Below are 26,635 nucleotides of genomic sequence, written 5' to 3' on the forward strand. Positions count from 1 at the left end.
TTTTTTGGTGTTACAATATTTTGCTTGATGGGGCTATTGAAAGGGGGCACTCTCTCAATTAGCCTGGGGTTTTAAACTCCGGTGAAGTAGAGCCTAGTTATGATTACTCCCTTCCTTGCGCCTATCTCCTTATACTAACAGCCTAAGCTAAAGTTATATTGCTCAAGCAGCTCCTGTCAAGAAAAAGCCAGCCATTCCTCCTAACTGCCACCTATGAAGTAGGAAAGCTAGGCTGATCAGAAGTAGTAAGACACCCTGTGGGGAAGATAGGAAGCAGCATTGCCAGGCAAGTCAAACCACCACTATCTTGAAGAACACTTCTTTCAGACCCCAGTAGAGTTCATCTGGAACCCTAAATATAAGGCCTTTGGGAATAGCAGTGACCCCCAAGTATCTCAACCAACCCTACTTCTAACCCGAACTCTACTACTTTCCTTTCCATTATCAACACCAATTATTAATCAGCTGCCCCCATTTAGCAGGGAAACTCAAGAATTCCAATTGTTCAGTGTCCCTCAAACCATGGCCTTGTTTCTACCCCAGCCACTATAGGTATTAACCTGAAATGCAAGCCTTGTAGAAATGGGAGTTTAGCAACTCTTTCTGAAGATGCTGCAGTATCTGCCCTTGTTTTTTCAGCAACCTCAGCTCCTGAAGGTCCAGAAAAGAAAATCTTCCATTTTCAAGTATTTCTGCATCAGAAATAGATATAATTTTTATCAGCAAAAATAATATTTAAGAACATTAATCATCATTTATTTTGTTATTACAGAGGTAGAGACTAGGAAAGAGTTTTGGCTTTCTGTAGAGGAATGGGTGATATATCCTTGCTTAAGTGATGCTGAAACACAGAGGATTAGAGCAAATGCTGACTCCATTTGGAAGATGAAATGTAATGGAGGCATTATAAAAATGGTACCCCTAGGCAAACACAAGTTATCTATAAAAGAGCCTATTAGCTTTCAATTAGATATTCAGTTTGAATTAAGTAAAACATAGCTGTGGTTTTTTTTTTTGTTGTTGTTGGTAGGTTTTATATACACACAAATATGTATATGTGTATATATATATGTATATATAGATATAGATATACTATGTAATGATATATGTGAGTATACAAACATATAACTGCAAACAAGTGTGATAAATAATTAAAATTGATTTTCTATTAAAAATATTCTCTGTGTGTGTGATATATAGATAGATGTCTGATCTCATTGATTTAGAAAGTGTCTCCAGTGATGTAAATTGCAACTCATCCATCCCTGTCCATCTAGTGTGATTCATATTCATGTTCTCCCAGATGTTTTCCACTGGAGATGCATCCAAGATGCAATTAAAGGTCTTTCTCATCTTCTCTTCACATTGAAAGGGCACAAGCAAGATTCTGGCTGACCATTTATTATCCCTAAGTCTTGCTAAATAGCCAGCCCATTCTCTTCCAGCCGTACAATTCCTTGTTGACATCTTTTATTCCTGTTTTGCAGAGTTCCTCAACTGATTAGCTTTTATGGGTTCTTCACACTCATCATACGCCTTTCTAGAGCTTAAGGCGATACTCACCTTAAATGGTGCTATTCTATGTTTTGCTTCCATATAACAACACAGCACTAAATGGGAAAAGATGGGGTCTTTGCTTTTATGGGAGAAAGCTTGGCATCTGTAATTGTTTTGCAACTTACCAAAAGCAAACCAGCTGGATGTCCTGAATTTCAACTCTAAACTTAACTCACGTGCTGCTAGGGTACGTCCCTTGCGTGTGAGGTTAAGTGCTTTGCCCACCATCATATTGTCAGTAGATATTGGAGGCTAAATTTGAATCCAGGTCTTCTTGAATCCAGAATCAGTATTCTATTCAGTGCAATATGCTATCTCAATTTGTGAGACAGAAAAATACCATTCCAGTATCTTTGCCAAGGAAACCCCAAATGGAGTCATGAAGAATAGGACACAACTGAACAACCACCACAACAGGTGGAAAACACAAAAATACATGCTTGCCAAAAGTATTTACCATTGCTTTGAAGGATATACTATGCATAATTTAAAAAAAAATTTTCATAGTTGATAAGGGACTCTAGAGGCTCCTGTTAATGGATGATATTGTTCTGACTATAACAGGTCCTAGAAGGCTACAGTGCCTCCTCAATGAGACTGAAAAGAGTTTGACTCAAGGATGCACACGTGAAATCCAAATGGTTAAAGAATGCAGTTGAGCTGGTTAATCACGACTTACATCTTGGCAAACCCTGCTGGATAATGAGATGGACTGAAAACTAATATAAGGAAAATGACGGCCTGGATGACATATGGGAAATGACACAGCAATTCTCAATGTTACTTTATGGGTGTGAATCATGGAACACTACAATTTCTTTGGAATCAAAATCACAGCTGACCTCAAAAACAATGGAGAGACACATGATGGTACAGAAGTTCTTAATTTTTTAAATCATAGACCCTTTTGGCAATTTGAGGATGCTGAGGCATCCTCCCCATCCATTTTTTGGAAGTAAAATAAAACTTATTAAAAACAGCTCTGGAGGCCACCTGCTACAGCATACTACCAAAGCAGCAAGCAGTTATTAATTGCCTACTGTGTGCCATTCGCTATGCTAAATATGGAGGAGGAAAAAAAAAAGGAAAAAAAAGAAAAAAAAAGAATCTGTCCTTGAGGAGTTTAGGAGAGGAGCAAGAAACATGTAAAGAACTATGAAAAAAAAGCTATAAAGCTATATAGAAATTAAACTGGAGTTTTCTCAGAGGGAAGGATTTGATGTTAAGAAAAACCAGAAAAGGCAGGTGCTATGGTCCAGTCTAGCTCCTCTGAAGGGCTCAGAATAAGTCCTTGTCAGAATAAGGAAAGGTCCTGGCCCCACGTGTGGACGCCAATTGTAGTGAGCTGTCCTCTCCAGAAGCTGCCGGATTGCTCTCTGGGGGGAGATCTGCTGTGTCTACTGAAATCTCTCAGACAGATTCTTCTTCCTGTAGTGAACCGTTGTCTCCAGGCAGTTGCTGTTAACTCTTGTCCAGAGAAGTGACTTCCCTTCCTGCAGAGAGCCCCGTCAGGCCTGATGTAATGCAGAGACTTCTCCTCTTTGACTCTTGTCCTTCTCCAGTCCAATCTGCTTTCCAGGCCCAATGTTGCCTCTTTTATCCTCCCAGAGAATGGGCGTGGGATAATGCAAGGGCTTCTGGGAAGAACCACTTCAACCAATGAGCTTGCTCCTTCTGTCAAGTCAACCTGAGTTCTCATCTTGCAATTGTCCAGACAACCTGAATTCTCACCTTGTCATTGTCCAGACAACTTGAGTTCTCACCTAGTAATCCTAACAGGCAGGAATTAATTGGAAAGACTGAGGGATCTGAAGAATGAGTTTCTGGATATAAATTTTGACAATTATTAGCTATGTATGAGCAAATTATTGTTAAATATGCTTCAATGCGTTCACATGTGAAATAAGAGAAATGGGCTTTGAGTCAGGAAGACCAGAATCCAAACCCAGCCATGAAACAGTTTTAATTGTGTGACGCTGGGGGAATCACCCAATCTGTTCGCCTCAGTTTCCCCATCTGTAAAATGGGCATAACAGTAACACCTAGCCCGACTCAAATGAGGTAATAATTGTATAGCACTTCACCTTTTTGGCATGTAGTAAAAAATATACAAATGTGAGCTGTTATTCTTACTCTGGTAAACTAAGGAAGTGCCTGGGCAGGTTGGACTGATTCATCAGATATTGTTGTTTGACCCGAGAGCTTCTACTGGACCACAGTTAGGGTTTTCTTGGCAAGGATACCCGAGTGGTTAGCATTTCCTTCTCCAAATGTTACAAACGAGGAAACTGAGGCAGAGTTAAGTGACGTCACATCTAACCTCCGGTCCCCCGCCCTCTCTCTACACTGCACTCCCCAGCTGTCCTGATCAAATATTAGTCTATTTTTTATACTTTTACAACTCTCCAGGGGGTTTGCATAACTTCATTAGGACTAGAGCTCCTTAAAGCAAGGATTGTAGGATGCAGGAGACTTTTTTTTTTTCTTTGATGCTTTGGGAACACTTTCAGATTTTGCAATCCTTTTTTATGCGGTTAAAGCCGTTATTCCGGGAAAGGGTCCCTAGGTTTCAGTGGACAGAGAAGACGCCTACGGCGGCCTGACACAAAAGTTCAGAGTCCCCAGAGGTTCCCTCCGGCCGCACGGTTTGGTTCTCAGGCCGCGGGAGAAAGAGCGCTGGCTGCGGATGTACAAGGCCTCAGACACTGAAGGAGACTGAGCCCAGTGACTTCATCTTCCAGCGCGCGTTCCCTTCTCTGGGGGGCGTGGCTTAGTGCCGGAGGGCGGGCATCCTCACCCTCGCCCCTTCGGGTGTCCCGTGCGCCCAGTGCTGGAACGTCAGATCGCACCCCTCTCGGTACCCAGCCCCGCCCCCGGAAGCGTCGCGCCCCAAATCCCTAGCTTAGGAGAAGACTCGGTCAGGATTCCGACCCAGGATTTCTGGCTTCCAAGCCGAATCCTTCCCAAGAACTCGTTTAATCAGAAATGGCTGCTTCCACTTGAATGGAGTGCTAGAAAAATGCATATAACTAAATTCTAGTCGCGGCATTGGGGAAAAGTGCCCTAGAGAACCGAGCTCAAGTTCAACATTCCAGCAAAAATGTGAAACCGCTATCTGGCTTTTTAAAAATAACCGAGAAACTACAAATCCCACAATGCCGTTCTTTCTCGGACGCGTTAGGAGAACGCCACAGAGTTTTATGAACCAATCACCACGCGGAGAACTTGAACCGCCAGCCAATCAAATTCCAATAGCACTTCCGGGAAGGGAGGCGGGAGGCAGTCTTCATTTAAAATTTTGTTGTTGGCCTCAGTTTATGTGTCGGTTTAAGCGTTCTCGGTAGGAAGGAGGGCGAGGTGGCAGCGGCTGGAGGCGAGAAAGAACCGGGGCGAAATCTGCTCCCAGGCACTCCGGACTAAAGCGGCCGGCCGTCTTTGCGCCAGCGGGAGCGTCGGGATCCGAGAGCTCGGGGATCTCTGGAGCCGGTGGGCTGAGGAGGGTAGGAAGGGCCTAAGGGATGGGGGCGGGGAGGGGGGATGGGAAGGGGGTGGGCTTCAGAGGATGGGGCTCATTTAACAACGACTTGCTCAAGGTCACTTAGCTAGTAATTGTCAAAGCTGTTATCAAACCCAGGGACTCATTCTGAAGATCCAGCGTTCCCGCCCATGGATCCCTGCCTTTTCTGGTGTTCCTTAATGCCAGTGCCTTCGCTTTGAATTACTCCAATCCAAGCTCTATATTGCACGTTTCTTGTCCGACCCCCCACTCCCCACATTGTAAACTCCTTAGGGACGGACGCTTTTCCTTTCCTTTTCTTCCCCAGTATTTTTAGCATAGCGAACGGCACACAGTAGGCAATTAATAAATGCTTGTCGTTTGGTATCGTGTTCTGTGGCCTCCTTAATGATGCCTTAACAAGAGTTAAATCAAAAAGCGGTAAGAAGGACATATCCCAGGGATGATCCTTGGTAGAAATGACACCACCAGATTAAGACCGGGTAGCTGATCTAGGGCCACAGGGTGAGCTGAGATGTTAGGGACGTGTGGAAGGTAGGGTTAAAAGCTGCAGCTAGCAGAACCTCAAGAACTGGGGCGCAGGCGTCTGGGGGCCTAGCCTCACCTGCCTTGCCCCCAATTTAAAAGTTGCATTTTAGGATTTCTCCTGTAAAACTGAAAAAGAGTAGAAAACTTTCTCTTGGGCCGAGCTTCTCAATGATTGGTGACATCTAGATCTTAATGCTGTTCAAGACCTATTGTTATAGTGGTTTTTTGGTGAAGGAGATTAAAATGTCACTAGTGATTTCAGTCCGTTTGGACATTTGGAACATTAGATGTGATTTACCCTGCATCTTTAATCATCAATAGGTCCTTGCACTACTTTTTTGAATGTTCATTTTGATGACTGCCTGATTAGGAGATTTGTGGAGCTGAGCATAGCATTCATTTGTTTTCATTTTATGGGGAGGTTTGTTGCATAGTTTCATAGGTCCTAAAGTGTTCATAAACTCCATGGAAATCAGGACTATTTTACTCTTTTTTCTATTTCTGTAATGTCTTGAGTTATTGAACATTCCAAACAATCAAATAATATTTGTATTGATGAAAGAATGAATATCTTGACTGGGAGGATAGTAAACAGGAAGTGTGGAAGGGGGGAGTGTTTAAGGTGAAAGAATGAATTCTGTGTGTGTCCATATGTGTGTATGTGTATATACACTCATATATACATATACATCTGCCTGGAGGGACTCCCCGATTTATATTCTGAGCTCTGGAATGGTTCTAGAACTTTGGACTTTATTTCAAGTCTGGAGCTAGTGTTAGGAAGTTGGGGCAAGCTAAGTTCAGAAAATCCTCTACAGACCCTTTGGGCATATACCTGAGTGTTCAGTCCTCATTTCCTACAAAAGCTGCTTAATTTTGGTAATTCTCAAAAAAAGATTTAGAACTGTTTTACCCTCTGGGTTACCAGCTCTCAAGGCTACAGGTAGGGTATATATCATACAAGAACCATAAAATCTACCAGGGGTTCTCAAACTATGGCCTGCATATGTGGTCTGCCAGGTTATGGCAGATGGGCTGAGGGGCTGAGGTTTTGTTTTTACTATAGTCCGGCCTGAACTGGCCCCCTACTTAAAAAGTTTGAGGACCACTGAATTCTACCCCAAATCAAATTGTAAAGTATTTGTAGACAGTAGCCTGTTTTGACTGTTAGATGGAAAAAACTTTCTGGTTAGGTAGCATTTCCCTAACAGTATGGGCAGCTAGCTAGCATGTCATTTAGGTACTGGGCCTGGAGTCAGGAACTCATCTTCCCAAATTCAAATATGGCCTCAGATACTTCCTAGCTGTGTGACTCTAGGCAAGTCACTTAACTCTGTTTGTCTTAGATTCCTCAACTGAAGAAGGAAATGACAAACCACTCTAGTATCTTTATCAAGAAAACCCCAAATGGGGTCGTGAAGAGTCAGATACTACTGAAAAATGAAACAACAGAATAATGGTGTTTTCTCTGCAACCGTGATTTGGGTTGCCAGGTGAGATGTTCGCAGATTTATTACTATGATAATAGTATTTAATTCCTTTCATTGTGCCTTCAGTACCTTTTTGATAAATAAAAACTTAAGTTTTGGTGATATATAATCCTATTGCCTTGCTCTATGACAGTCATGTTCCCAGTAATGCAGAGGGAATATCTCACAGTAACATAGAAATCTCAGGGTCGTTGAATACCCAAGTAGTTTTCAATGTCCTAAATTACCACTCAGTGTAACAATAAATTGCCTTTTTTGCATTAATTGATAAAATGTTCTCTATCCTATTTGTTGTAGCATAATGTCTCATATAAAGCCAGAAGAGGAACTGGATATATTTAATGAAAGTATAAATGACTTTTGGAACAGATTCCGAAATACTACATTCAATGAACACTATAGTCAAGTGATGGGGCTGAGAGATACCTATAAAGACTCAGTTGAAGCATTGACAGGTATTCTAGGAAGCTTGAAACATGCTATTGTTTTTATGCCCACGTTATTTGATTGAAACTTTTTTAAATTGAAACTTAAAATCCATTTTTTTTCTTATAGAAAAATTATCCACAAAAATAAAAGAAGAAGAACGAATGATTGAGACTTGTCTGGAATTCAGAAATAGTATGTGATTGACTTTTTTTTTTTTAAGATTGTCAATTTTTTTTCTTAACTATTAATGCTTATGTAAAATGAATCAGTTTTTATTGTGTTCTACATATTGAGAGCACTAATTATGGATAAATTAAGATTTTAGAAAAAAGAATTAGAATATCAATTTTTCTATTTCCCTTTTTTTTCTTCTTTCCTTCTTTCTCTCATTCTTTCACCCTTATTCATTCCTTCTCTTCTCTTTCGTTCTCACTCTTTCTTTTCCTTATCTCTCTTAGGCTAGAAATATAGACCAATACCCTTTTTTATAAGACCACTGTTGTCCTGAACTGAAACTTTACTCTTATATTTCTTACCTGAAGTGGTTTATCCCTTCCTATGCATCCTGGAGTTCTCCGATTCAATAAATTGACATCATGCAGGGTAAGATTTATTGAAGACATGAAATCTTACCATAGTTCAAAACTACCAATCCACCAGACTGGGATCATGTGTGATTGACATTTAATATAACTTCCAGTATGTTTTAAGGGCTATTTCTATGGAGATAATAAATATCTATGGAAGCTGTAGTATTTTACTCTTATTCATAAATCTTATAATTATTATTAGTTTAAATTACTTTTGCTCTTTTGTTCCCTGCTAAATTTCTTCTACATTTTCACTTTTGTCAGATAGCTTTTCTTGAGATTTTATTTGTAGAAATTGGGTTAGGCCCTTTATCCTGATTGCTAGGGGTTAGAGAATAGAAGCCTTTTATACTACAAGATCCCCAGAGAGGTTGGGCTAAAAGAGTAAAAATATGGATCAGGGTAACTGGGTTTTGGGGAGGGGGTATTTTTTTTAATCTTTTTTTTTAATGCATAAATATTTATGATTACAAAGGAAACCGATTATATTGAAATAGTTATAAAACTTATTTAAACAAGTTTATGGAATGTAGGTTTAAAATTCTTGGTCTAGGAACTAGTTGTCATATACAGATATATTACATGTAGGCTATAAGCTTTTTCAGGGGAAAATGTTACACAGACATTTATAATGACTTCGTTATCTTTTCCCCTAAAACCTCCCTTCTTCCAGACTTCTTTATTGCCATCCTCCAAATCACTTAGACTAATGATCCAGTTATCATGACTATTCACCATCTCTCATCTTCTCTTTCCTCTCCCCATTCCCCTTTGAGTATGACTTTGTAACTTCTTTTATACGATCCCTTCTTTTCTGTGACACTACTACCTCACCTTAGTACCTCATGTTTAGATTATTACAATAGCCTGCTCTTTTTTTATTTAGCTGAAGTCTCTTCCCACTCTACTCCATCCTCTGCTCCACTTTCAAATTGTTCTTTTATCTAAAGTGAATGTATGATTGTCACCACCATCCTTACCATTCAGTAAACTCCAATGACTTTATTGCTTCCAATATCAAATAAAATCCTCTGTTGGTCTTTTAAAGCCTTTTGTAACTTGACTCTCTTACCTTTCCAGTCTTTTTACCTTTTCCATATTGTTATTGGCATCTTTGCGATTCCTCACACATGAAACTTTTTAACTGCTTCCTTCCATCCTATTCACAGGCTTACACTTGTTGAGGAACCCGCCCAAGTGCTCCTTGAGTCTGGATTGATATTTTCCTTTTGTAACCCCTGCAATTAGCATAGTACCTAGTAGTCACTTAAATATTTATTGCTTTCTTACTTGCTATCTCTACATTTATTCATTTAGATAGATTTTGTACATATAAAGCTAACTCTTTCATTATAAATAACTTCTTATAAAAACATATGACATGGTTATACTGTCTTATTAATTTAATTTTTTTTTTTTTTTTTTTTTTTTTTTTTTTTTTTAGAAAACGTCATTTTCACCATCAATTTTTAGAAAGTGTTTTGTTTTATCTCATATATTTACAAGCTAAAATGTGGGTTATCAGAGAGATGTTTTTCTGAAAGCATTGCCCAAAATCCTAATACTAGTGCTTTGTGCTTTATTTTCTTTTTCTAAAACTAGATTATTTTATATAAATACTTTAAAAGCTTTTTAAAAAGTTCTTAGTCTCTTGCTTTCTTGCTTTGTTCCTTAATAAGTATTCATTGTAATTTAATAAAAATAATTATTATATATGCATATAAACTTATATACATATGTATGCACATATATATTTCCACAGAGATTCATATCCAGAATAAGCTTATTCAAGAAAAACAAGATAATTTAGCAAAACTGATTGATAGTATACAAGACAAAAAATGTGAAGTGGAAAAGCTAACAAAAACTATACAGGATCTTAAGGAATCACTGAGTAAGAAAAAAGAAAGTAAGTATTTATCTTTGTAAATAAAGTTTTGAAATGTTAAATTGTTCTGTCTTTTATTGACAGGAATATATATCACCTTTCAGAGTGATGAAAAATCTAAATCTAAGCAGGGCTGCTCTTTGTCTGTAAAGGGACTGGTCTCTATCAGGTTTTTCAGTGGAAACTCAATGTCTGTTTTTTGACTCTTCCTGAGTTATACTTAACAGAAATTCTGTTTATAATAAGACAACTTAATTAAATTGAAGAGGAGAAAAGTGTCACTAAGTAAGAATAGTTTGGGATAAATCATAGTGAGAAACTAAGAGTTTGAAGCCAATATATATCTTTTTCTAAAAAGACTTCATGGAAAGAATCTATATTTAAACATCAAAATATTTGAACTCAGAAATCTGTAGAAGCAGAGTAGCTAAGCAGTCAGCAACTGAATTGTTACTTTTCACATGTCTTCCAACTCTCACTTTGGCTTTGTGATATTTTTAAAATCCTAAAATAGCATACCTGACTATTTTTACTAAGAGATAATTATGTCCTTAATACAGTAGTATTCTAGTAAATACAATAGAATTGCTATTTCCAATTTTGAGCAGATCAAAATAATTTCAAAGGAAGTGAAACTCTATATTCATGTGAATCTCCCTCTGTGCATCGAAGCACAAGTGCCTTACATGTAGTTAGGGATGTTTGCTTTGAAATGAACTCTCTTTTTATTGAAAAAAACTGATCATCTCAAGGAATATAAACTACCAAAAACATGGCTTTTTCTACAATAGTCTTTACACGTTCCTTATCTCCAATTTTTCTATGGATTTTAGAACAAATGCTGCTTTTTCCCTTATATAAGACAGGGTACAAATGGAGATGGAATGGATTGAAGTATGCTTCTCATTCATGTTTGCTACTAGATTTTCTAGCAGCAGAATCTATTATGCTTCAGCTGAAGTTAACAAAAAGCAAAAAAAAAGGAGTAGCACTCCTGATCTCAGATCAAGCAAAAGCAAAACCAGATCTAATTAAAAGAGATAAAGAATCAAACTACATTTTGCTAAAGGATACCATAGATAATGAAAGGATGTCAATATTAAACGTCCATGCACTGAGTGGTGTAGCATCCAAATTCCTAGAGAAGAGAACTGCAAGAAGCAATAGACAGCAAAAGTACTAGTGGGGATCTCAACCTTGCTCTATCAGTACTAGATAAATCGAACTGCAAAATAAATAAGGAGGTAAATAGAATTTTAGAAAAGTGAGGTATGATAGACCTTTGGAAAAAATTGAATGGGACTAGAAAGGAATATACTTTTTTCTCGGAGACACATGGAACCTCTACAAAATTGATCCTGTATTAGGGCATGAAAACCTTAAAATCAAAGACGGAAATAGTAAATGTATCTTTTCTAGATCGTGTTGCAATAAAAATTATAAGAGTCAGGGAAAAATAGATCAAAAATCAGTTAGAAACTAAATAATCTAATCCTAAAGAATGGGTGAAACAACAAATCATAGACGTCATTCATTTTATCCAAGAGAATGACAATAAAGAAACAACATACCAAAATTTATGGGATGCAGGCAAAGCAGTTCTTAGGGGAAATTTTATATCTCCATTTACTTGAATAAAAGAGAGAAAGAGAAGATCAATAAATTGGGCATGCAACTAAAAAAGCTAAAAAAAGAACAAATTAAAAATTAAATACCAAAATTGAAATTCTGAAAATGAAAGGAGAGATTAATAAAAGTAAAAAAACTATTTAACTATGAAAATTAAGTTGATTTTTATGAAAAATTAACAGTATAGATAAATCTTTAGTTAATTTGATTAAAAAAAGGAAAGAAGAAAATTAAATTCCTGATATCAAAAATGGAAAGGATGAACTTTCCACCAATGAAGAAGAAATTAGAGCAATAATTAGGAGCTATTTTGCCCAACTCTATGCCAATACATCTGATAATCTAAGTGAAATGGATAAATACTTACAAAAATATAAATTGCCCAGATTAACGGAAGAGGAAATAAATTACTTAATATTTCCATTTTAGAAAAAAATAATTGAACGAACTATTAATCAATTCCCTAAGAAAAAAATCTCCCGGGCCAGATGGATTCACTAGTGCATTCTACTAAATGTTTAAAGAACAATTAATTCCAATATTATAGATTTTCCAGCCAAGTGTGTTGAATTCCAGCAAGTTTTTGATGCTTATTCTTTAAAATTAATAGTTATTGCTGCTGCTAACAAAGCCAATAAGGAAAAGTTGAAAATGCTGCAGAAATCTTACAATTTGTATAAAGATCACCTTGGACTGGAAATTCGAAAAATTAATGGTAAGTTTTTATTTTCAATATCAGATTCTAAATACATTGTAGAATTAATATTTTTTGAGATCAGAAAAGTCAGTATCCTTTGTTACAAAGATGAGAATTTAAGGCCTTTACAAATGAGATCTTGAACTTTCCCTCTTTTGTAAGCTTTGATCAGTTTTAAAATCATAATCTTGCCATAACCATTAAATATTTCTATTTCAGTTTGTTCAGTTGGGCATTTTGTTAAGTTTTTTTCTTCCTTACTATTTTGTTTTGATATTAGAGATTGTCCAGTTTAAAAATTTTGCTCTATTGGCAGCAGTTTTTTTCCATTATGAAATTGAGTACAGGTCAAATAAATAGAAATGCTATCCAAAACATTTTGAAAAAAATCTTGTTTTTTTGTTTTTTGTTTTTTAATAATTTTCATTTTTCTCCAGTTACATGTAAAAATAATTAACATTCATTTTTAGCAAATTTTGAATTTCAAATTTTCTTTCTCCCTCATCTCTTTATTGAGACTGTAAACAATTTGATAAAGTTTATAACTGTTCAAATATGCAACGTGTATTACCTTGTTAGTCATCTTGTGAAAGAAGCCACAGACCCAAATGAAAAAAAAAGGCATACAGAAAGTGAAAAATAGCATACTTTGGTTTATATTCATCAGTGTTTTCTCTGGAAGTGGGTATGGGCAGAGATAGCATTTTTCATCATGAGTCCTTTGAAATTATCTTAGAATTGTATTGCTAAGAAAAACTAAGTCATTCACAGTCGATCATTGTATAGGTATTGCTATTATCTGTGTACAGTGTTCTTCTGGTTCTGCTCATTTCACTCAGCCTCATTCAGCTAATTTTTCCAATTCTGCTTGGTCATCATTTCTTATTATTGCACAGTAATACTCCATTATGATCATGTATCATAATTTATTCAGCCATTCCCAATTGATGGGCATGCCATCAATTTCCAACTCCTTGCCACCACAGTAAAAGCTGCTATAAATATTTTTGTACAAGTGGGTCCTTTTTTAGGATCTTTTTGGAATACAGACTTATTATTGGTATTGCTGGATCAAGGGGTCTGCACAATTTGATAGCCTTTGGGCATAGTTTCAGATTACTTCCAGAATGGTTGCATCACTTCACAATTCCACCAACAATACATTAGTTCCAATTTTCCCATATCCTCACCAACATTTATCATTTTCTGTGAAGACTGAGTTAGCACCCTGGATACTTTAGAATCAGCCGGAATCAGGATAAGCAAAAGTCCTTGGTCTTTATTCTTGGTCGAAATGAGAGGAATCTCCACATCTTCTTTCTCCTCTTCCCTAAAAAAGTAACTCTGGCTTGTCTTATTCCACCCTCTAATCCCCTCTTATAAGTCTCTGTATACTCCAACAGATAGAGCCAGCACAGGATAGTAGGCCAGGTCATTCTCTAAGCATATGCTAATAGATTATTATCCAATTGGTAATTAGCCTTAAGTGCTCTGTTATCCAAATGCATCTGCTCAGTTTCAGCCCTTTACATCTCCTGCTTTCTTTTGTTTTAGAATACTTCTCAGGGAGGTGAGAATCCCAAAAAGGAGGTGATCACACCTTCCCCGCCCCCGACTTCTCAGGAAGGGAGGTGAAAACACTAAAAAGGAGATGATCACGTCCTCCCTGACATCTCAGGAAGGGAGATGAAAAACACCAAAGGGAAGGGGGGATTGCTAGCGTATTTCTGGGCTGAAGGGTCTTATTAGAGACAGGTATGCACAAACCTATCAGCATGGAAGATATTACACAAGCACATAGCAATAATGCACAAGCTATTAGTGATGACTCTCCCCACAGCCATTGCAGGCTCAATGTGGTGTAACAAATATGAATTGCACATGCAAGTAGTGATATAACAAACAATATAAATCAACATAGTGTTGTAAAAGATTTCCAGAAGTCCTAGAAGGAAGGTATGTAAACATCAGTCACACCTACGCCTTGCCAAGAGATAGTCCAAAACCAATCTATTGTCCATTGCTTCACATGTCAGGGAATCCAGTGATCCCCACAAGTTTTTGAAGTCCTGCAACAATCTTTTTATATGTTAGGGAATCCAAGATTCCTGTAGATTTTGTAGTCCTGAAACAGTCTCATCATGTCTCAGAGAATCCAATGATTCCTGAGGGTTTTCAAGTTCTGTAACAGTCTTATCATGTCTCAGAGAATCCAATGATTCCTGAGGGTTTTGAAGTCCAACAATTTTTGATGTCCATGAGTCAAATGCCATAACTGCCAGGCTCTTTCAGTGGTGGATGCAATCCGTGATAAAACCACCCGATCTTTGATTCTTGGATCTTCTTCGTTCCAATGGACAAGGCGAATACGGCTTGTTGTCACCCATCTGATTCCTTCTCCATCTGTAGATATACAAGCAAACCCTCTCCCCCACACAGTTAATCTATCTGTTCCCTTCCATTCATCACTTTCTGGGTCTCTCCACATGACCTGGCGATTATCTAAAGATAGTGGAGCTGCTCGCACTGGACACTGCCCTTCTGGTAGGTTATAAAACCTGTCTGCCAGAGCCAGTGCATCTTTGTCAAAAATCAAGAAGGTAATAGTATAAAAGGTTAGATTTAGAAGTTCTCTAGGGTTACCTGTGGCTCCCCCTTTCTTTTGTTTTAGGAGGAGTATCTTAATGTCTCTGTTTCTCCTCTCTACTATTGCCTGTCCTTGAGGATTAAAGGGTATGCCAGTGGTATGTAAAATCTTATGCTGTGCACAAAAGTGCAAAATGTTTAGAAGTATATGGAGGTTCATTGTCTGTTTTTATTGCTTGTGGCACACCCATAATTGCAAATGCTTTATAAGGAATTCAGTGACCACTCAGGCTGTCTCTTTTGCTGCTGGTATTGCAAAAGTAAATCCTGAAAAGGTGTCTACCACAACATGGATAAAAGACAGATGACCAAAAGATTTATAATGGGTCACATCCATTTGCCAAATTTCATTAGGTCTCAAACCATGAGGGAGTGTAGGAGCATGGAAAGGAAGGCAAATTTAACAGGCTTTTACTGTGCTCCTAGCTTCCTCTCTTGCTGTTCCAAATTGTAAATTTAAAGCTCAAGCAGCTTGATTGTTAGGATTCTTACAAGGTGCTAAGTTACTGGAATGAATAGAGACAATAGTTATTTAATTTAGCATGGTTCAATATGATTGATCTGACCCTACAAGGAGATGTTATGGGCCAGAACTTGAAACAAGGTACTGAGTGGAGTTGAGGAGTTAAATCTTAATTTAGCATTGATTTAATCCTACAACAATGGTTTCCTCGTGATATAATGATTGGTGTATACTCAGTGTGGAACATATAAGTGAGAAGCTCTCAGAACTTTGGGAGAACTTCAGGGGACTTCCAGGAGATTTACAACTAGGATTGACTTCCGGGAGATTCACAAACCCACTCTCTTGGAGGAGGAGTCAAGAGTCATTCCCACTTCTACATTTGTGCTGGCTGGAGACATTTGGACAAGAGCTCTTGGGAACCAAGAAGAAAGGAAGGCCTCCAGAAAACTAGCCGAGCCCCAAGTGATGGAGATAAGATTTTGGAAGAGACAATAAAGGATTTGAACTTTAACTCCTGGCTGCATTTGAGGTGATTATTGAAACTGAACTAAAACTAAGGCTGCCTCCAGAAGCTTCCCAAGAGATCTGCTCACAGAGAATGATTACAATTTAGATAAAAAAACATTACACCTGATGATATTTAAAATGAGATTCTTGGGCCTCTTGAAATAAAGGAGTATTGGCCAACATAATTAGAAGGCTATCTACCTTTGAATTACCATCAAAAATAGGACCTGGAAGTCCACTATGAGAGTGGACATACAAGATATAAATCTTACCTGGATGCTTTCTCACTTAATCTTGAAGTTCCTTAAAGAGCTTATATATATTAGAGGTGAGAATGGAAATAATCTTTAATGTCTATAACCCAAAGAGGCCATTCTCTAGGCAACTGAGTAGGAGATGGAAGTCCAGGCTGAAGAGTTTCCATAGTTTCCATCTGTTCCTTTACCTTTCTTAAATCAGACAACATCCTCCATTTTCTAGATTTCTTTCTTACAACAAATTCTGGGGAATTCCCAAGACTTAGAGAAGGTTGTAAGTGCCCTTGGTCAAGTTGCTCCTGTACTATATCTAATAAGGCCTGAATTTTATTGTTACCTAAGGGCCACTGTTCTATCCACATTGGTGTATTAGTTTTCCATTGGATAGGAACAGGTGAAAGTGTTGGCAGGCCTTCAACAACCCTGCCTAAAAAACCGAAGTACTCATTTTTAATCTTAATTGTTGTAAAATGTCTCTTCCCCATATATTGATGGGGATTTTTTCAACTATAAAAGGAATAAAAACTCCTGTTTCATTTTCAAATGTCTATCACAAAGGTTAACACTAACTTCAGCTGCTATTGATCGGCCTACACCAGACATGTCTGCCTTAATCTTTGGCCAGTGACTGGGCCAGTTGGCACCTCTAATGACTGTGTCCACCAGTCTTTCTAATGGTATGCCATTTATATAGTTAGTGAGCATAGGTCGGTCAGCTTTCACAGCTGCTGTCTAGTATATTCCTGGATTTTGTTGCTTGAAGTCAGAATCTGAGCGATTATCACCAGATTGCCTATTAGGAGTCTATATCAATAAATCTGATGCCACTACCTGTCCTGGTTGATAGGTCACACATTGTGTATCTGTATTAATGACTGGAATATTATCTACACATTCTCCAGTTTCCTACATCAGTGTGTGGATGAACACTGTTTTATAAGTACTCTCAGGAAGTGAAATGGTCAAGCCTACTGTGCCTGGAGTCAAGGGATCCATAGGCTGGAGAGGAACAGTTTTCACCTCTCTAGGGGGTATCTCCATTGCCCCAGATGCATACAACTCTATTCTCTCCAATTGTAATACCTTTCTCCTATTAGGTTGCTTCCTGGCTGATTGATTATGTAATCCCTTTCTCCCATCAGATGGCTTCCTGGCTGATTGGTCATGTCTAGGTACTGGACTTCTAGGCACTCTCTGGGTATAGCATTGGCTGCCATCATGCCCCAAGTATTATTTTGCCTTGGGCCCTGGAGCTGGGCCCCTCATCCCATTTCCCTGAATTAGTCTACATTCTGATACCCAAAGAAAGCCTCTGTTGTATTTTGGACATGGGGTTTTGGGTCTTGTTCTCCCACCCTGTTTTCTCACTCTGTGTCTATGCCAACATTGAGCTTTCAGATGGCCTACTTTACCACATTGAAAACATTGACGAGTCTCTCTGCAAGTCCCTTGCCAAAAGGGTCCCTGTCTTCCCATGTTGGGATCTTGGGAAGTCTGCATCATAGCCTGGCTATAAAAGGCATTTGTGTCCACACAATGTCTTGTGATCGCCTCTAAAGGAGCATCTTGTGTAGTCTTAGTATAATTCTTCTACAAATCTCATTAGCATTTTCTTTAGCAAGTTGCCTTATCATAACGTCTGTTACTACATTTTCACCATTAGTTTGTATGATAGCTGTCTGCAAACGTACCACAAAATCAGCAAAGGGTTCATTTGGCTCTTATGCAGTTTTTGTGAAGGTCTCATCCTTGTCGTTTTTACTGGGGAGAAAAGCCCATGCTTTGATAGCAGCAGCAGCAATTCATTCATATGTTGCTATGGGGTAATTAATCTGTATTGAAATGTCTACATAAGAACCTACACCTGTTAGTTGGTCATAGGTGATTGGAGGATTAACTCCACTATGACTATTTTGTTGGTTTTGTATCCTACAGAGCTCACGATATTCAGAAACCCACAAGTTTTGTCCAGGTTCTAAGCATGTCCTTGCTATAGATTTCCAGTCACTACTTCATAAGCCAAATTCTGTAATAACATCTTAACATAAGTTGATGTAGCTCCATAAAGAGAGCAAGCCTTTTTCAGGTCTTTGAGGATTTCTATATGAATAGGAGTGTATCTTCTACTTTTTTGACCTGAAGAGTTAAACTATTGAATCACAGGATACATTTCTATTCTCAAATCAGCCAAATCCTGCCTTTTTCTGTGGCTTTAAGTAGTGCCTTGTAATCTAGTCATAGGAGGGGATCATTGCTGGGGGGGGGGAAGGTGCTGGTGATATCACTGCCCCTTCCATACTCCTCCTCTCTCTATCCCAGAAGGTGGAGTTGATGGGGACATGTCAATAATCTGCTCCCTAGGTGGGGTTGAAGCTGCCTTGTGACAGTGAGAATCACCATGCCCTTGAACCTTATTTAAGTCCCCATGCCCTCTGGCGATTATGTAATTAAACTGTTCATTGTCTTCCTCTTTTTCCTCACACTTCCTCCTCTGGCTCTTCCTAAAATTTTAATTTTTTCTATAACTTGTGGGATTCTTTAAGGCCAATTGTGTTATGTTTATGTATAGAATGATTCCTTGGAAATTGAATGAGGATCTTTATCATTGTAGTATTCACATAATTGTTCTACCAGCTTCCAATTATCTGGCCCTATTTCTTCTTCCTTTAAGAACCAAGAGGATGTGTGTTCTAATGTACCCAAGAGTCTAGTCATCTGCAAACAAGTTATAATTAAGCCTTGTCCCTTGATCAACTTAAGTATACTTTCTATAGCGCCCCTTTGGGGCGGGATTGGGGATGGGGGAATCTTTTCCTAATATCTGCCCTATTTCATCTAGAAAAATTTACTAGTTTAGTCCTTAACAAAGTAAGTTCCCTGTTTGTCTATTAAAATATTCACCTAATTTCTTGGTCATCAGGGACTTCAGTGAAATTAGAGTCCTTGGTTCACATGTTGGGTACCAAATGTGAAGACTGAGTTAGCACCCTGGATACCTTAGAATGAGCCGGAATCAGGATAAGCAAAAGTCCTTGGTCTTTATTCTTGGTCGAAATGAGAGGAATGGACACAGGAATCTCCACACCTCCTTTCTTCTCTTCTCTCCTCAAAAAGTAACTCTGGCTTGTCTTATTCCACCCTCTAATGCCTCTTACAATTCTCTGTATATACCAAGAGATCTGTCAGGTGTGAAATGGTGCCGCAGAGTTCTTTTTATTTGCATTTCTCTCATAAATAGTGATTTAGAGCATTTTTTCATATGATTGTATGTAGCTTTAATATCTTCATCAGAAAACTGCTCGTCCATATTGTTTGACTTGTATTCGGAGAATGACTTGTATTCTTATAAATTTGACTAACTTCTCTATATATTTAAGAAATAAAGCCTTTATCAGAAGTACTTGCTTATAAATTGTTTCCCAGTTTTCTGCTTTCTTTCTTGGTTGCATTTTGTGCAAAATCTGTTTAATTTAATATAACTTAATTGTCCATTTTACATGCAGTAATGTTCTCTGTTTCTTCTTTAATCCCAAATTTTTCCTTTATCCATAGATTTGACAGATACACTATTCCTTTTGCTTATTTTATCATCCTTTATATTTAAATCATGTACCCATTTTGATCTTAGTATACTGTGTAAAATGTTGGGTCTCTACTAGTTTCTGCCATTCTATTTTCTAGTTTTCCCAGCAGTTTTTTCAGTAGTTACTTCTTGTCCCAAAAGCTGGGGCCTTTGGATTTATCAAACTCTAGATCATTTACCTAGGGAGTCTTGCATATCTAATCCATTCTATTGATCTACCACTCTATTTCTTAGTGCCAGATAGTTTTGAAGATTATTTCTTTATAATACAGTTTGATATCTGGACTTAAATCACCTTTCACATTTGTTTTTATTAACTTTTTTTATATTGTTGACCTTTTGTTTTTCTAAATAATTTGTTTTTCTAGCTCTGTAAATAATTTTTGGTGGTTTGATTGCTATGGCATTACATAAGTAAATTAATTTCAGTAGAATTGTCATTTTTATTATATTGGCTCGGCCTCCCCATGTGCAATTATTTTCTATTTGTTTAGTTCTGACTTTATGTGTAAGGTGTTTTGTAATTATATTCATGTAGTTTCTGGGTTTGTCTTGGTGAATAGACTACCAAGTAGTTTATATTGTCACAGTTATTTTAAAAAATATTTTCTCATTCTGTCACTTTCTGCTGAACTTTGTTGGTAATTATAGAAATGGTGGTGTTTTATGTGTATTTTGTAGCTTTGCTAACGTTGTGTCACCAAGTTTTTAAATTGATTCTTTAGGTTTATCTAAGTATGCCATCACATCATCTGCAAAGAGAGAACATTGCCTGTTCTAATTCCCAGAAAAAAATAATCTAGAGTTTGATAAACTTATGGATCTTTTCTCTTTTTTATGATCCTCTTTGGAATGCACATCTTGTATAATTCCAAATTGCTCTTCAGAATGGTTGCATCAATTCATAACTGCATTAGTATTCCAGTTTTTCCACATTTTCTCCAACTTTTAACATTCCCCTTTTCTGTCATATTAGCCAATATGATAGATATGAGGTGTTGCTTCAGAATTGTTTTAATTTGCATTTTTGTAATCAATAGATGGATTTAGGGTATTTTTTCATATGATTAGATAGCTTTAATTTCTTTCTTTTTTCTTCTTAACTTTTTTTTTTTTGTTTTGTTTTGTTTTGTTTTGTTTTGTTTTGTTTTGTTTTGTTTTTGCTGAGGGAATTGGGGTTAAGTGACTTGCCCAGAGTGACACAGCTAGGAAGTGTTAAGTGTCTGAGGGCAGATTTAAACTCAGTTTCTCCTGACTTCAGGGCTGGTGCTCTAATCATTATGCCACCTGCTTTAATTTCTTCATCTGAAAATTGTCCCTCCTTGAGCAATTGGGGAATAACTAATTTTCTTTAAAATTTGACTCAGTTCTCTCTCTCTCTCTCTCTCTCTCTCTCTCTCTCTCTCTCTCTCTCTCTCTCTCTCTCTCTCTCTCTCTCTGTGTGTGTGTGTGTGTGTGTGTGTACAACATACATACATATATATATATGTATTGTCTTTTTCCTCCTGCAACTCACTTAACTTTTTCTTTAAGAATTTGGATGCTATACCATTGGGTGCATATATGTTAGTATTCATTGATTATGGTACACCTAACAAGATGCTATTTCTTTGTTTATTTTTCCTTTTGCTTTGTCTGAAACTATGATATAGTTTTATGATGGCTACTTCCTTTTTTTTTTTCTTCAGCTGAAATAATAAATTTTGCTCCATCCTTTTAATTTTACTCTGTGTGTTTTTATACTTCAAGTGTGTTTCTTGAAAATAACACATTGTAGAATTCTGTTTTTTTAATCTACTCTGTGATTTGCTTCCATTTTATGGATGATTCATCCCATTCACAGTTACGCTTTTATGTATTTCCATCCTATTTCCCCCCTGTTCTTTCTTTTTTCTCCTTCTCCTTTTCTTTGCTCTCCTCTTTTTCTCTTTTCATCCTGCCCTTCCTCACCAGTGTTTTGCTTCTGACCACCTCTCTCAATTTGCCATCCTTCTATCTGCCCCTCCTTTTTTTCTCTCCTCCCTTTACTTCTATATAGGGTAAAACAGATTCCTATATCCAACTGAGTATTATTCCCTCTTTGAACCAAATTTGATAAGAGTAAGGTTCAAGGGATGATCACGCCACTTCCTTCTTTTCCTCCCCTGCAATAAGTCTTTTGTGCCTCTTCATGTGAAATAATTGATCCCATTCTACCTGTCCTCTCTTCTCCCAATGCAGTCCTTTTTATCTCTTAATTTTGTTAAAAATATCATCCCATAAAAGAATAAATTTATCCCTACACTCTCAATCTATGTAAACTCTTAACTGCCCTAATAATGATACAGCTTTTAAAGAGTAACAAGTGATATCTATCCTTGTAGGGATAAAATGTTTAACCTTATTGAATAACTTATGTTTTCTCTTTCTTGTTTATTTTTTTATGCTTCTCTTGAGTCTTGTATCTTAAAATTGAAATTTTTTGTTTACCTTTGGTCTTTTCATCAAGAATATTTGAAAGTCCTTTATTTCTTGGGATGTCTTTTTTTTTTTTTCTTCTGAAGGATTACAGTTTTGTTGAATAGTTGAGTCTTAGTTGTAATTCAGGCTCCTTTGCTTTCTGGAATGTTATATTCCAAGCCTTCATGTCCTTTAATATAGAAACTGCTAAGTATTGTATTATCCTGACTGTGGCTGCTCATTCCTTTGAATTATTTTTTCTCTGGATATTTGGAATATTTTCTCCTTGATCTGAGAATTCTGGAATTTGGCTATAATATTTCTGGGAGTATTCATTTTAGTGTCTCTTTCAAGAGATGATTGGTGAATTCATTCAATTACTATTTTACTTTTTGGTTCTAGAATATTAGAGTATTTTCTTAATTTCTTTTATATACATACATATGTGTGTGTGTGTGTGTATGTATATATATATGTATATATATATATATATATATATATATATATATATATATATATATATATATATATATGTATTTCTTGAAAGATGATATCTAGACATTTTTTTGATCATGGCTTTCAGGCAGTCTGGTAATTCTTAAGTTATCTCTTGTGGAGCTATTTTCCAGGTCAATTGTTTTTCCAATGAGCTATTTCACATTTTCTTCTTTTTTTTTTTTTTTCCTTTTTTTCAATTTTGTTTGATTCTTGATGTCTCATAGAATTACTAGATTACATTTGTCTAATTCTGATTTATAAGGAATTTTTTTTTTTCAGTTAGCTTTTGTATCTCCTTTTCTATTTGGCCAGTTCTACTTTTTAAGTAGATGCTTTTTCCAGTCAATTTTTGCATATCTTTTCCGTTTTTTGTGTGTTTTTTCTTTACCTCACTGTTAACTCTTTTTCCCATGATTTTCTTGCATAACTTTCTTTTCCCAATTTTTCTTCTTCCTCTTTTATTTGATTGTTAAAATTCTTTTTGAGCTCTTCTAGGAATTGGGCCTGAAACCAATTTATATTTTGTTACTGAGGCTTTTTCTGTTGGCATTTTGATATTGTTCTCCTTTTTTGAATTTGTGTTTTGAACTTCCTTGTTTTATTTTATTATTTTATTATTCCTATAATAACTTTATATGGTCAGGGTTTTTTGTTTGTTTATTTATTTTGTTCATTTTTGTAGCTTTTAAAGTTGATCTCTGTCTCTAGGGTACAGGGGCCACTGTCTCAAGCTCCTTGCATTGGGTGATCAGGAGCCTGGATACCTGCCTGCTTTATCAGGGACTCTGGGACTAGGCACTAGCCTATCTCATTGGGGCAGCTGGGCCTGGTGGCTGTGCTGGGACCACAGAGCCTAGACACTTGCTTCTTGTATCAGGAGCTGGTAGCCTCACTGCTGGCCTGCTGTGCTACTAGTCTGATGTGCTAGGACTATGAGTCATTGATGATCAAGAATCTCTTGCTGGTATATCCAGACACCACCTGCACTGGGCTTGTGTTTCTCTTTATCTGATTGAGACACACTTCCTACAGTCATCTGCCATTCTGTGCAGTCCTTCTATGTTATACTGGGTTGGAAAATTATTTTGAGATGTGATTTAAAGTTGTTTGGGGGGGGAATTTAGAGCATCCAGGCAAGTCCCTTTCTTTTTTTCTTTCATCTTGGCTCCACACAAGAATCTTGTCTTTAATGATTTGCAGAATTTCCTTCACATTTTTTCAAAATTACTTTTGCATATCTTTGAACAGAAAATCCAGATGTATGTAAAATCATACTTTGAAATCTACCATTTAAAATTTCCTGAGAGAATGGAAAGATCTACTTGATTACGCTATCAGCTGTGAAAAGCAACTTGATGTGTGATGTACATGAATCTTTAAATTCAAAATAACTAGGGACAATCTGAAATAAACATTTCCTACAGGATAGACTACCTCTTGAAGCTGGGTGAATAAAAGTTTTCTTACCCTTGTAGACAGGAGTTTGTCAGCTAGCAAAGATAGTAAATTCTCATCTTAATTTTAAAAACTAGCATATTATAATAGTGGACTAAGCAATTTAATCTTTTTAATTGCAGATGAAAAACTTCAATTTATATTCCGAAATATTGATCCTAAAGATCATGAGAAGCCATTTACCTTTTCCCTGCGCATAAATGAAGAAAGAGATTATGAAAGTGCGTACATTTTGCCTAATTGGTACTTCTGCTTACTAACTTGTTTTAAAATCTTATTATGAAAAAAAGGGGAAACTAGATGGCATAGTGGATAAAAGCACAGGCCCTGGAGTCAGGAGGACCTGATTTCAAATCCAGCCTTAGATACACACTTAACTAGCTTTGTGACCATGGGCAAGTCATTTAACTCGCCTCACCAAAAAACAAACAAACAAAACAAAACAAAACATAAAGTATAAAAAAAGTAGAAGTGAAAATACAAGATGCCTACCAGATATTACTATTCCTTCCCGATTTGACTTGTTTTGATTCTTCTTTCTAGTCATGAATTGGGCCTGAGTACAAAGTTAAATACTGACTTCTTAACTGGGAACCTGCTTAACTAGGAGGCTACAGTGTGGTCTAGCTAGTTTGATGATAAATATAAATGATTCCTCCAGAAATTTAAAGATGGAAGGAAGGAAGGGAGGGAGGGAGGAGGAGAAAAGGAAGTGAGGCCAGAAGGAAGAGAAAGTCAAAAATATATGTTGGGAGTTAGATGTAAAAAGGGTAGAAATTTAGGAAGGGGCTAAGTGCTGAAGGATTCAAATACCCAAGTGGAGGCAATAAGAAGGCATTGGAATTTATTGAATTGGAGGAGGGGAGGTGACATGATCAGACCTGTGTTTTAGGAAAATCACTTTAAGAGCTAAATGAAAAATGGATTAGAGTAGATAGAGACTGGAAGCAGGCAGACCCACGAGCAGGCTATTATTTCTGACTTCTGTTTCTTTTGCAGGTTGGTTTCCATAACATTTCCTGCTTAGTTGACTTCAGTTTGTTGCCAAACCCAAACTTTTCTAACTTATTCATAATTCCAAAATATGTGTTGAATCTACTTCACTAATCAATTCATTAAATGTACATCTTTTTATACTTAACCAGGATGTACTGAACACATTTAATTCTTGATGATCTCATGAACATCAGTTTCTGGTGTGTGAAAATGTAGCTGTAGATGGTTTTGGGACCAGGGGTTTTATGACTCCTGATAATAGTTTTACCCCTGGAATTTTCTTAAGAAAGCCCTTCCTGCCAACTTTGTTTTTGGCTTTTTGAGATTTTCCCCATGGAGATGCTGTAAAACAAATGCTGCTATGTAACTTCTTGGGTAGTACTATATCAGCTGCCTTTCTGCATGATTAGTTTGTAGATTTGGCAGCAAAGCAGCCTCTTCCCAAGTGGTTTATAGCCTTCCAGAAGATGATTTTCATAGTCTGTTTTTCAATGTGTCAGCTCCATTCAAAACATAATCTACAATTTCTGGATCAATGACATAATGGACCAGAGGCACATCTCTTCTGGCTTTTTTCCATTCCTCCATACCACATGTACTTTACTTGTGTGGTAGAATACGAGAAAAGAAAAATCATCCCTCATCACTGCAAAAGTTTGTGATGGGGTGTTTTGAACCTTAGACACTTCATTTCTCCTGCTACTGATGTTTATGTAAACAATGCCATATCATTGTTTTCTATAAGTTCTCCTTCATGTTTGACTTCTACCAAAATTATAGGACAGGGAAAATTACAATTTCATTAGATTGAAAGTTCTGTATAGTTCTTAAAAAATGGACCGATTTTTTAATTGAAATATTTTCTGTATATCATATGTTCCAAATTAGAAAGATGGATAGGAAGGTGGCTAAATATTCCCATGTACCAGCTTTAATTCCTTAAGGGGTAATATGCAGTGGCAATAAAATAAGATTTTCTGAGATAAGTTTCTGGCTTTGAAATGGCCATTGTTGAAAAAGAGGTCACACTTCTGGGTTGGACCAAATGGTCTCTGAGGTTTTTTCCAGCTCTGAATTTGATTTGTTGACTTTACATTATTAACTATCTCCATTTTTTTCCTTTTTAGTATCAGATAGTGCTCCTCATCTGGAATGCTTGGAAGAATTTCAAGAGAAAGTAAGGAAGACCAACAATTTTTCAGCTTTCCTTGCCAATGTTCGGAAAGCTTTTATTGCTTTAGTCTGTAATGAACTGTAAATAATGTATGAAGACTATATTTTCTTTTCTTTTTTTTTTTTCTTACTTTAATGCTTGTAAATGACCGTTTTATGTCTGACTCTTTTGTATTTTTGGTGGCATTATAGCCTGACAGGAATTAATAAAACTGTATAGCATACTTGTAAAATCAAATTTTGTCCAAAATGTTTTGTTGTCTAATGGAATTAAAAATGGAATGCAATAA

The 26,635-nt window shown here is 36.9% G+C and overlaps 1 protein-coding gene across 6 annotated transcripts; it reads left to right on the forward strand.

Moving 5' to 3' along the window:
- Window positions 1-4,526: 4,526 nt before the first annotated feature.
- SPC25 (SPC25 component of NDC80 kinetochore complex) lies at window positions 4,527-26,635 on the forward strand. 6 transcript variants are annotated; one of them, XM_074303190.1, is made up of 8 exons: window positions 4,790-5,043; window positions 6,949-7,095; window positions 7,390-7,547; window positions 7,648-7,713; window positions 9,874-10,020; window positions 12,239-12,343; window positions 24,299-24,397; window positions 26,300-26,635. In XM_074303190.1, exons 2-8 carry the CDS (start codon window positions 7,043-7,045, stop codon window positions 26,428-26,430), a joined length of 759 nt encoding a protein of 252 aa, XP_074159291.1. In that variant the 5' UTR covers window positions 4,790-5,043; window positions 6,949-7,042; the 3' UTR covers window positions 26,431-26,635. The 6 variants fall into 6 exon arrangements, with proteins under 6 accessions (XP_074159294.1, XP_074159295.1, XP_074159291.1 ...); XM_074303189.1 differs by having other exon boundaries at window positions 4,792-5,057; XM_074303193.1 differs by lacking the exon at window positions 24,299-24,397 and having other exon boundaries at window positions 4,527-5,057.

The sequence above is a fragment of the Sminthopsis crassicaudata genome, chromosome 3 (genome assembly GCF_048593235.1).
Source record: "Sminthopsis crassicaudata isolate SCR6 chromosome 3, ASM4859323v1, whole genome shotgun sequence".
Lineage (NCBI taxonomy): Eukaryota > Metazoa > Chordata > Mammalia > Dasyuromorphia > Dasyuridae > Sminthopsis > Sminthopsis crassicaudata.

What these genes read in the sequence shown, in the direction of transcription:
- SPC25 (XM_074303190.1), top strand. Translation starts at nt 7,043, where the DNA reads ATGAAACAACAGAATAATGGTGTTTTCTCTGCAACCGTGATTTGGGTT. An exon ending in ACTGAGTAAGAAAAAAGAAA is followed by an intron (nt 10,021 to 12,238) that starts GTAAGTATTTAT and finishes TAAAATTAATAG; the next exon opens with TTATTGCTGCTGCTAACAAA. An exon ending in TGAAGAAAGAGATTATGAAA is followed by an intron (nt 24,398 to 26,299) that starts GTGCGTACATTT and finishes TTTCCTTTTTAG; the next exon opens with TATCAGATAGTGCTCCTCAT.